Here is an 11,826-nt window from a genome sequence, read left to right as displayed (position 1 = left end):
TCAGGGTCTTTTGCTCCGGCTCTGCTCGCTTGGATGATTTAGGTCATCCAGAATAGGGTTCACCCGAACCCAATTTCCGGTCTTCTTCTCGAGCAGGCTTCCGCTCCGGCTTCTCGTGTTTCAAACGTTGTGCACGTTCTTCTCGTCCATCGGTGAACTCTTCAACAACCCTTTCGTCCCTCGGATGCACCTAGCCCGTCGGCTCCCTTGTTGTGACATCCTTCTCGCTAGTTGTGTCTTTTGCTCGACTTCCTGTACTGCTAAGCTCCTGCACACTTAGATACATGAATCAAAACCAAACAAGACCTAACCTAACTTAGTTGATCCCATCAAAATAATCACAAGGTCTAACAAAAATATCATTAAAATTATTTCATATTGTAAGCGTTTTGATCGAAAGTGCTTCAACATGGAACAATTTTGATCAAAATGAATTTATTTAATCATTTTAAGTTCTATCACGCTGTATATTAATTTTTTAGTGATATTCATAACTATTATAACCTATATTTCAATTATCATCGACATAAAAATATATTATAACAGTTAAATTATAAAAACTATAACATAAATACTTCTACTTTAATCAATACTATTAAATTATATTATAGCAGTATTTTATTTCTAATCATGATTAATTTTATATTAGAGTAACATTTTAATTTTGATCAACATTAATAATACTGTATTATAATAATTCTATTTCATAGTTCTTATATATATGTTTTATCTCTTATTAACATTAACCAATATCATATTATAACAACTAATTACCTTTTAATATAAGATTAATCTAATATAATTTTTTAATTTTAAATGATCATAACTTTTGATGGACACTCAAAATTATTCTCTATCAATGACTACGCATGTATAATTCAGATATCTATATATATTATTAGGAAATCTGTAATAGCCGGATTTTGGGTTAAAAAGTAATGTTTAGGTTCTTTGTCTGAGCCTCTAAAAATCTTTCTACTATTTTTAAAAAAAATTATTTTTATATTTCTACTATTTATATGTTAGAATTGGTCAATATCAATGTTCTTTTATTAATTTTGATTTTTAAGAAATTTATTTGTTTTAGAATGATTTCTTTTTTCTCTTTAAAACATAGGAATTAAATTTAACTCTATATATTAAATTTTTTCCCCTTTCTTTATATATAAATACCGATTTAGTTGTAAGAGGATTTATCCCTTAATCATTAAAATTTTTATTTTTAAATTTGTTTTTTCTTCAGATTTTTATTAATTAAACCCTCATGAATCTCAATTACGACGAGAACTTTGGTTCTTTGAATTTACCGCACTTACCTTTACCTGACACAGTAAATATCCTAAGCCATGGCTCTGGATTTGCCTCACCATCGATGTCACTTTCAACACTTAAATGCCGCTTACCTGATCGCTACTGGATGCAATGGAACGCCAGCGCCATCTTCACTGTGACACTCACATTCCAACTCACCCATCATTAATTTCTCATTACCATTCTTAATCCTCTTCTTAATCACCAACTCAGCACTTCACTGCGACACTCGCACTGGAAAACTTCGGATAATTCTGTTTATTACGATGTCATTATAGTTGTTGCATTTAGATAAAGAGGGGAAAAGCAAGGGGAGAGGCAAAGAAAGGCGGGGGCCAAATAAAGAAACGGAGCTCAAGGACCGCGGAGATCGAGGTCGACGAAACTCCGAAAACCCTAAACAGTTGCCGGATTTGGAATCCTCTCCCGTGGTCAGGTAGTCTCCGTCGCGTTCCGGTTCCTGGAGCTCCTCCTCGACTAGTAGTGCCAGTAGAGTTCTTCCGCATCGCGCGGTCTGTCCCCCGACTGCCTTCTGCAGCAGTACGCGGAGGCTCAGGATCGTACCCCTGCGGATTCCAGGACTTCATGCGCTGTCTGGTTTTCGTTGGAACCATCTCGTCCGAGATCAGTGGGTCCGCGTCGATCTCGCTCGGTTGGGATCAGCGGTGGAGGTCTGCTGGCGAGTGTCGAGGATTTGCCACTGTAGAGGTACTGTTGGAGCTTGCTCCTTCATAATTTATATCTTCACTTGATCTGGTCGTGAGTGATCCTTTGCTAGTATTTAAGTGAAAAATTGAAGCTTTTAGTATTATTATTTTTAGTCGCGATATGCCTAATGGTGATGGGCGAGACAGGGAAAAGATTCTAACTTCTACTATATTATGTTGCGTCAGTTAACCTATACTTGCACTGCAACCTTTACTAGCAAATCATCCTTTTTGACGTTCACGCCTACACGTACTCGTGAGTTAATGCTTGGAAGAGGATTCTTCCAACAATGCGATCTTAGGCTGTTTCTAGTATTAAGTGGCATGTCATTGCTGTGAGTGTCTGTAAGAAAAGAAGATTCTGGATGTTAATGAAATGGATGCTTGTCAAATATTTTTCATGGCTAATCTGTTTGGTAGGCGTTGTTTTAGATTTTGAGCTCTTCGTTATCAAATGTAAGAACAAGAAGGCAATCATGCTGGTTACCTTAATCAGATCTTAATTTCTGGCTTGCAGGATTATTCAGAATGACATCATCTGCATTGATTCTCTGCTATATGTTGGCTGTTGTATGCTTGCAATTAATTGTTGATGCGAGGCATGTCAGGCATATATCAGCAGCAATGACAACATCTCCATCCGCTGCTCCTATAGGTGGATGGAATCAAGTCTCTTCCTTGATCTCTTTATCAAAAGTTGAAAAACATTTCCTAGAAAACCTTCCAAACACTAGAGAACACAGGGAGTACTCTTTACCGCTTGCTGAAACTTCACCAATGATGTTCAAAGATTCAGTTGATTACAGATCCCTAACTACTGTTAAGCTACCCTCGCCAAGAGTTCCAAGTTTAGTAAATTCTTTCTTGGATCATAGCATTCATCCTTCTACCGAGTTGGCTGTCACACCCTCACCTTCCGGATACTCTCCTCCAACACGTTCAAATGCAAGCACAGTTCCAACTGCCTTTGCAGAACCCCCATTGTCACCTCAAACTGGTAAGTTTGATTTGGTAATTTATCTTTTTAACCTGTTTTGCTAAGTATAGACCCACAAGATTAGGATAAATGAATGCCTCTTTTCAGCATGCCCCATTTTTACTTAATTAAAGTATCTATTTTATGGAACAGAATGCTGTGAGCCTAATATGGTGCAGAAGCGAGGTACTCAAGATTGCCATTGTGTTTACCCAGTGAAGGTTGAGTTGTTTCTACAAAATGTCTCTATGATTTTAAACTGGAGTAATGAATTTCTTCGAGAGTTGGCTTATCAACTCAGGTTGCACATGGATCAGTTTGAGATTAAAAATTTCTATGTTGTTGGAGCATCTGGATTAAATATCACAATGGACATAGTGCCATATAAAGGGATAAGTTTTTTGGTTGATCAGGTTATTACTATGAATACTTCACTTGCACTCCATATGGTTCATATCAATCCTGAGCTAGTTGGTGATTATAAACTTCTTAATTTGACTTGGTTCAGGCCACTGGCTTCTTCTCCTGGTAATTCTCTAGACAATTTGATTATTAAATGTTATTGAGTCCATATTTTTTGCAGCATATTAGATATGTAGTGATTAGTGAATGAGTTTTCTGTACCTGCATTTGATGTTCATCTCCTAGTTGTCTTTATTCTGAAGTAGTTTGGCTGTACTCTGAGCCATGAATTTTTTAATCACCATTTCATTTTCATAATATATACAAAATAGTATAGTCTTGCACACATGAACATGCATAAAATTGTGAAAATTTATAAATTGATAACAAGTAGCGGTGAATGTCAATCAATATGAATTGATTATTGTGGAAAAATTAGTTAATTCATTCAACTCCATTGCCATGTCAGATTTTCCATCTTGGTTCTATTACAATAAAAAATTTGTTCTGTATTGTTTTTTATGATGGTAATGTCATGTTTATAACCATGATCCTAAGAAAATTTCTGCATCGCTCCTTGCCTAAAAAAATTGGCATGCATTTTTATCATAGAGGTCATTGTTCCATTTGAAATGTATCAAAACAGGAGTGGAACCTTAAATGAAGTGCACAGTAGTTAACTTGAGACTGTTATAAACATTTATCCTGATTTTTTGTTATTGCTTGTGGAATTTTTCTGTATGCCACTAGTTCCTAAATCACCTAAAGCTTATAGGATGCAACTTCTCTGTCTACACTTACTTGTTTGGGGAGATTCCAAAAGTTGAGGGTTGATGCGCCTCACAGTTAAAATAAATATTTTCAATAGACAATACTCCAAGAGACTTGGGGAGCCTTTTTGTAATGGTAAAATTGTTCCCATGTGACCTAGAGAGGTCACGGGTTCGAGTCTTGGAGGGTAAGGTTGCATACATTAGACCCTTCCCTGGGACCACATTGATGGAAGCTTCGTGCACTGAACTGCCCTTTTAGACAATACACCAAGACTGCAAATCACCTAGAACTTTCTGGATGCAACTACCACTTCTGTTCCCATTCTTACTAGGGCAGCTGCTTCTCCATGATGCACCTCACAGTGTAAAGAAACATTGTGGCACCCAAACTGACAAATACTCCAGGACTGTTTTGTCCTACATATTCTTATGATTGTCCTTGTTTGTTGTATTAACAAGAAGAAATGGAAAACTCCCCATTTATCATGTTGCAATTTTATGTTGGTTTGTAATCTCCTGTTTAGTGGAAGTGATATATGCACGTGCACACACCCATTAAAATGATTTATATTTTTAGATGAGATGAAATAACAAATGACTTCTCTATTGTTCAGCTCCTTCCCAGTCTATCTCACCAGTGGCTTCGCCACCTGGGCTACCCTACTTACCTACATTTACAACAAAGGGTGATACTGGAGATAGGAAGCACTCAAATTTTTTATTGGTTATCGGCATATGTATCAGTGTCCTGATTGTTGTTACTTTAGTTCTGTTGATCCTTTGTCTTTGTTCATGTTGCAAAGCGAAAGAGGTGCCTGCTGAAGAAGGTATGTGTTTAAATTTATATTTATGTTTAAACTTGTATCTATCTGTTGGATAATTTAACCTGTGCAAACATCTGGAAGAAGCATATCAAACTGTTAAAAGTTGGAGAGATTATCAGGGTATGACACCATTCGTAGTCCATTTCTATGTTTATTATTTATTAATATAAAATGCACACTTTAATCCTTATATAATATGGTATTTATAAATAGGTCCCTATTATTTATAATCAGGTCTCTAATACTCCCCTTTAGACTGACTTAGACATCCAACTCATTAAAAATTTACGAAATCTTCAAATTAGTCAATTGATCATTGGAGTTGGTAATCAATGTCTATGTGTTTTATCTTTTTAATGGAACGCTAGATTAGAATTTATGTGCATGGCAACTTTGTTGTCACAATACAACCTATTGGATTCTCAGGAGCATGTGCGAACTTAGTCATTGACTGTTTACATTGGATAAGCTTACATGTACCTAGGGCCATGTGTGGATCTGTCTATGGGAGAACTTGCCCAATCAATATTTTGCCCTCACAATCATAAGGTGATCTTAATCCAGTCACAAAAGACCTTTTCTTGGAGCATTCTTCAGATACTATAGAATTTTCGGTGCTTCCTCCAAATGATAGTGACATGGAGACTAAAAAAGCTTATGGTCATGCTTACTTTGAGTAATATGCGTGGTGTTATAGCTGTGATGTTTTTTTTTCCTACTAATCTTCTAAACCTTACTAAACATAATGAATTCCCCTATCTTGGTAGTAGTTTGACATTTGGATCTGTGGGGCATTAATTGGGTTATTTTCCAACATATTAGTCAAACCATACAAGGACTTTTTGAGCTTGCATAGCAGGCCACTCTCCCCTAAGCAACCAGTTGGAGGTGTTGCTCCATGTATACTTTTGTAAGATCATCGTGAAGGCATCCTTGATATTCAATAAGCAATGGAGCCATTGAAAAATGGCTACAAAGGTAAGGATGAACAAAAGTAATTGTAGCTACAGGAGCAAAGGTGTCTAGGTTATCTACTCTATAGACTTTATTGTCTGCTAATTGAACTTTCATATGATACACAATGCCAATAAGTGATCTCTCCTCTGTGAATACAGATTTGCAGCCCATTTAAGACTTGTATAGGGGAAGAGGCACCAACTTCTATGTAGCATTTGAATGCAAATATATTTTTTCAATCATAGCCTGTCTCCACCTTGAATGCAACAGTGCCTTTGAGAAAATCTTAGGAATAGATTATCGAGTCAAAGAAGAATAATTAGATCACAATGGGATATTTGGTAGGAAAGAGAAATGGGATGAAAGGTAGCACAACTATGAGAACCATTTTGAAGAGCAAAAGAAGATTCAAATTAGAGGATGGATCTAGAGGGAGGTGGTATTTGATAAACAACATAGTCTCATGGTTGTTCAATGTAGGTCTCAATGTTGGCAATCCTGCAAAAGAAGTTAATGGAATGAACAAAAATGTAGAGATTGGAAGCACTACAATCACAAACCAAGAAGAAAATGAGAAGTTTGAAAAGAAGGGAGTCGTCTTAAAGAAGATGACATTGACAAAGATGAAGACATTTTATAATTTAGTTAAGTCGTAATGTTACCCACTTATGCAATCGACGACAACAAAGGAAGACTTGATTACCATAGATAACACAGTTTATCTCTATTGGGTATAAGAAATGGAAGAAGTACATCAAAAAGTCATAGGAGCAAGAAGGCTTGAAGTTTGTAGAAAAAACCTACAGTAAGAACAATATTCTCCCAAACCTATGTGGAACCCCTTGTGAATAAGGTGAGCGAGCCATCTCTATGCGGTGATTCTTGTTAGCTATGCCAGTTTGTTGGATTGTATAAGGATAAGATTATTGCTGAAGAATGTTTTGGTTAGAAATAAAGGATTGGAAGGAGTGAATACAACAACAATCAAGCCTTATCCCACTAGGTGGGGTCGGCTATATGAATCCTTTTATGCCATTGGGCTCTATCTCCTAATATATCATCATCTTACTTAAATAAATTTTATGTTGTTTTATTATTGTTAACTAAACCTTTTTTGATTTTTCTCGTTTGATGTGCGTGTTTGTCATAGTTTTATATTGCCTAACTGGAACATTTATTGGTCGTCTAAGTACATGCTCGTACCATCGTAAATGCATCTCTCAATAGATGCAACTCAGATTATTTCTAATGCGTTTATTTCTTATTCTGGCTATTCTCGTATGTCCACACATCCACCTTAACATCCTTATCTCTACAATTGTCATCTTCTGCTCATGTGCTCGAGTCATAGTCCTACATTCAGTTCCATATAACATAGCAGGTTTAACTGCTATTTTGCAAAACTTTCCTTTAAATTTTAGAGATTTTATGATCACATAAACCACTTGACATTTTTCTCAATTTCAACCATCCTACTTGTATTCTATGTAGGATATCTCTTAATTCCTCAATTGTTTTGTAAAAATGATCTTAAGTTTTTGAAGCTCTCGGTTCTACTAAGCCTAAAACATAGTTCTACTAAGCTCTCATCTCCTATTTTAACAATTGTCTCATTACGCCTAATATTGCTAAACTTAAATTTCATATATTCTGTCTTTATTCTGCTAAGCTAAAACATAATTTTCTTATAAAAGTGACAAGGAAACAAGATATTGAATGACTTATCAAATTATTTAACATGATATTGAAAATGAAAAAAATGACTAATCAATGGAGAGTAAGTACTATACCTTGTATAAGAACAATGTAGACGTACAAATTGTGCAAACTATAGAAGTATTAAACTAATGGGTCATACCATAAAACTTTGGGAAAGAGTAATAGAAAAAAGATTAAGGAGACTATGGTGATCGAAAATCAATTTGGATTCATATCTGGAAGGTCGATAATAGAAGTTATACATCTTCTTAGACAACTAATTAAAAAATATTGAGAACAAAAACAAGATATATACATGGTAGTTAGTGACTTAGAAAAAGTTTATGATAGAATTCTAAGAGAAATTATATGAAGAATTATAAAAAAAAGAGGTATTAGTGTGACATATATTGAACTAATTACGGAAAGTTGTAATAAAAATAACAAAGTATTTGAAATAAAGTTTGGAGAAACTATACTAGGACCCCAAATATGAGAATGTACTAAAAATAACGATGTAGAAGTAGGCAGAAGTCTGTAGACATTGGGAAACATGGGTCAAACTTGGTTTCCCAAGTGGGCTCACACTCAGTAGAGAAAATCTAGACATCACCTTGTGAAGTTGTAGAGGAAGGCTGAGGGCTTAGCCACAAGTGCAGATAGCCATTATACTCCTTGGGATTCATTCTGATTGTCAATCACCTTCCATGTTCACTGATCTTGAATGGAAGCATTGTCAACAATAAATGCTGGGGAGCAACTTAAAAATTTAGTAAGGTTAGTGTTTCATAATCAATCCAAAGGGAAAATGGACACATAAAAAACATGGTAAAACGATAAGGATGGAGATTGAAATCTGAACGATGAAGAGAAGATGTTACTTGATAGAAACTACTGAATTTTATAGAAGATAAATGTGGTTGGGGATGATCATGTTTGTAGATTAAAGGGATTCTTGATTTTGTGATGTCTGGTTGATTTTTGATGATCAGTGCTTTAAGAACCTAAAAGAATTATTTATGATAAAGAATGACGACTCAGTGCACTATGGACCTGTTGCTCCTTCCCATAATAGGTTATTTATTTAGTAATTTTTACCTTTTTCCAAGAATTGTCTCTATAACTATAATTATTTCTGAAAATGACTTTTTTTTTGATGATTTTGATTTGAAAGATAGCATGAAATTCTTGGAGATGGGCTGACTTAGCTACCAATGTTGGCTAAATTATTCGCTCCTATAAAATTTCAGACATTTGAAATAAATTGCATAATTTTTTTTCATACATGTGCAACCACTGTTCTTAGTTTCAATTACAAGCTTAATTAAAAAATTACTTTGCTTCCTCATTGATCTATTTTAATATCATAAGCAAAATTTTATTTTTTGCAGTGAAGTCAAGAACAGCAGACGCAGTTTCTGTTGAAGGTTCTCTTCCGTATCCCACAAGTACACGTTTTCTTTCCTATGAGGAGCTTAAAGAGGCTACTTATAATTTTGAGCCTGGTAGCTTGCTTGGTGAAGGTGGTTTTGGCCGTGTGTTCAAGGGTGTATTGAGTGATGGTACTGCTGTTGCTATCAAGAAGCTTTCCGGCGGTGGACACCAAGGAGACAAAGAATTCCTTGTTGAGGTTGAAATGCTGAGCAGGTTACATCATAGAAATCTCGTCAAACTGATTGGTTATTACACCAGCCGCGACTCATCGCAGAATCTTCTTTGTTATGAGCTAGTTCCAAATGGAAGCCTGGAGTCTTGGCTTCATGGTACTATTAGTTTCAGACTGTAGTTCCCGTTAAGAATTTTTTGTTATTGACTTCTTATTTATAAGGGAAAGCTTCATATTGCGCTGCATATCTTTCTTTTCTCTAGGTTCTGCAGGAGCAAACTGTCCGCTAGACTGGGGCACACGGATGAAAATCGCCCTTGATGCTGCTAGAGGGTTAGCTTACCTTCATGAGGATTCACAACCCTGTGTGATCCACAGGGATTTTAAGACATCCAATATATTGCTGGAAAACAACTTCCATGCCAAGGTTTCTGACTTTGGTCTTGCAAAGCAAGCACCTGAGGGGCGTGCAAATTATCTTTCTACACGTGTCATGGGAACTTTTGGGTGAATTCTCTTTCTTGCCATTCACGACCTTATTTTCTTCCATGTAATTACACCTTTTGAGACCCGTATCATTTCAGGTATGTGGCTCCTGAATATGCCATGACTGGACATTTGGTAGTAAAGAGTGACGTATACAGCTATGGAGTAGTTCTGCTTGAACTACTGACAGGAAGGAAGCCTGTTGACATGTCACAACCTTCTGGCCAGGAAAACCTAGTTAATTGGGTTAGTTCTTTTTTGCCATTTACATTTGAAACCATTTTTTTTATTGAACTACTATATCTTAGTTATCATCAACACCATCATCAGCATGCCATACTTTTGGGGATTTTCTTGAACAAACATATCATGGTCATTCATTTAAATGGTAGGCAGCATTGTTGAAACTTGAGGTGAATCAAGAGATGGCTGAATATAGTGATGTCTCACTAGAAATTGCAAAAATACTAACGTGAAAAGAATAATTCATCAGCAATTGCTTATTATTCTTCAAAAGAATATTCTTTAAACACAATTCCTCTCCAGCAGCTTTGGCTATGTTCATATAAAATGACACTAATTTACTGATACAAGAATGAACACTTGATTCATGCATTGTGATACATGCAGGCACGGCCAATTCTTCGTGACAGTAATAGATTTGAGGAACTTGCAGACCCTCGGCTTGCTGGTAAGTATCCAAAGGATGATTTTGTACGAGTTTGCACAATAGCTGCAGCTTGTGTTGCGCAAGAGGCAAACCAGAGGCCTACAATGGGAGAAGTGGTGCAATCCCTTAAAATGGTCTATCGAGTGGCTGATCACCAGGATGCCCTGCCAACTCCCTCAACTCATCCAAATAATAAACAAGCAACTACGTATGAATCAGATGCCACCTCATCAATGTTCTCTTCTGGTCCTTTTTCAGGTCTAAGCCTTTTTGACAATGACAACATTAACAGAACAGCTGTATTTTCAGAGGATCTCCATGAAGGTCGGTAAGGTGGATGCTCAATGTTTACATGTGATGCCAAGTATCGAAATTTTGTGTTATTATTGTATATTGCATTTGTCATCCTCAAGTTTTGGATTCAAACACATGAAATATCTTCTTTTTTTTGGCTTGAATTTCATCAGATGTCTTCTATCGTTGGTTATCACAGCACATTGGTTAAAATTGCATAAAGTTTCTTGCATTGCTTTTCCTTCTGAATACGTCTGGAATTTAAGGGGACGTTTGGTTCTTTCTTGGAAATAGGAATCGGAATGAGAATCATTGTATTGTGGAATGAGAATTGGTATGAGCATGGATATCATTCTTAAAAGCAATGTTTGATTAGTTGCATATTTTGTTGGACACTAACAATCTAATGTCGAAGATTTATCGATATTAGTTGAATTTAAACTATATTGAATTAAATTCAATTTACAGTTGAAATGACCTGAGCGGATAATCTCAGGCTGCCAGTAGGGGTTGGTTTCTGTAAAGTGCAGAGTGAAATACTAGGTCTGTAGAGCGGAAGACCAGGTCTGTAGAGTGGAAGACCAGGTCAGTAGAGTGGAAGATCAGGTCAGTAGAGCGAAAGACTAGGTCAGCAGAGTAGAATACCAAGGTAGGTCTGCAGAGCGGCAGGGCCCAGAGCTGTAGTGCGGAAGACCAGAGCAGCAGGGCAAGTTTGCAGAGCGGCAGACCAGAGCTGTAGTGCGAAAGACCAGAGCAGTAGGGCAGGTATGCAGAGCGGAAGACCAGAGCGGCAGTTCAAAGAGGCAGCGCAAGTCTGCTGACCAGAGCAGAGCAGCAGACTAGAGCTGCAGTGCGGAAGACCAGAGCAGCAGGGCAGGTCTGTAGAGCGACAGACCAGAGCTGCAGTGCGGAAGACCAGAGCAGCAGGGCAGGTCTGTAGAGCGACAGACCAGAGCTGCAGTGCGGAAGACCAGAGCAGCATGACAGGTCTGCAGAGCGACAGACTAGAGCGGCAGACCAGAGCTGTAGTGCGAAAGATCAGAGCAGCAGGGCAGGTCTGCAGAGTGGAAAGCCAGAGCAGCAGTTCAAAGAGGCAGCGCAGGTCTGCTGAGCGGCAGACCA

At 37.1% G+C, this 11,826-nt stretch overlaps 1 protein-coding gene across 1 annotated transcript; it reads left to right on the top strand.

The window, feature by feature from the left end:
- Positions 1-1,558: 1,558 nt before the first annotated feature.
- Positions 1,559-10,873, top strand: LOC122026883 (proline-rich receptor-like protein kinase PERK15). The gene is made up of 8 exons (XM_042585609.1): positions 1,559-2,019; positions 2,536-3,015; positions 3,148-3,522; positions 4,784-4,996; positions 9,040-9,411; positions 9,518-9,761; positions 9,839-9,986; positions 10,371-10,873. Exons 2-8 carry the CDS (start codon positions 2,547-2,549, stop codon positions 10,740-10,742), a joined length of 2,193 nt encoding a protein of 730 aa, XP_042441543.1. The 5' UTR covers positions 1,559-2,019; positions 2,536-2,546; the 3' UTR covers positions 10,743-10,873.
- Positions 10,874-11,826: the final 953 nt, after the last annotated feature.

Source organism: Zingiber officinale, chromosome 10A (genome assembly GCF_018446385.1).
Source record: "Zingiber officinale cultivar Zhangliang chromosome 10A, Zo_v1.1, whole genome shotgun sequence".
Classification (NCBI taxonomy): Eukaryota; Viridiplantae; Streptophyta; class Magnoliopsida; order Zingiberales; family Zingiberaceae; genus Zingiber; species Zingiber officinale.
Note: the sequence above shows the minus strand (reverse complement) of the source record. Positions and strands in the feature narration are given on the sequence as shown.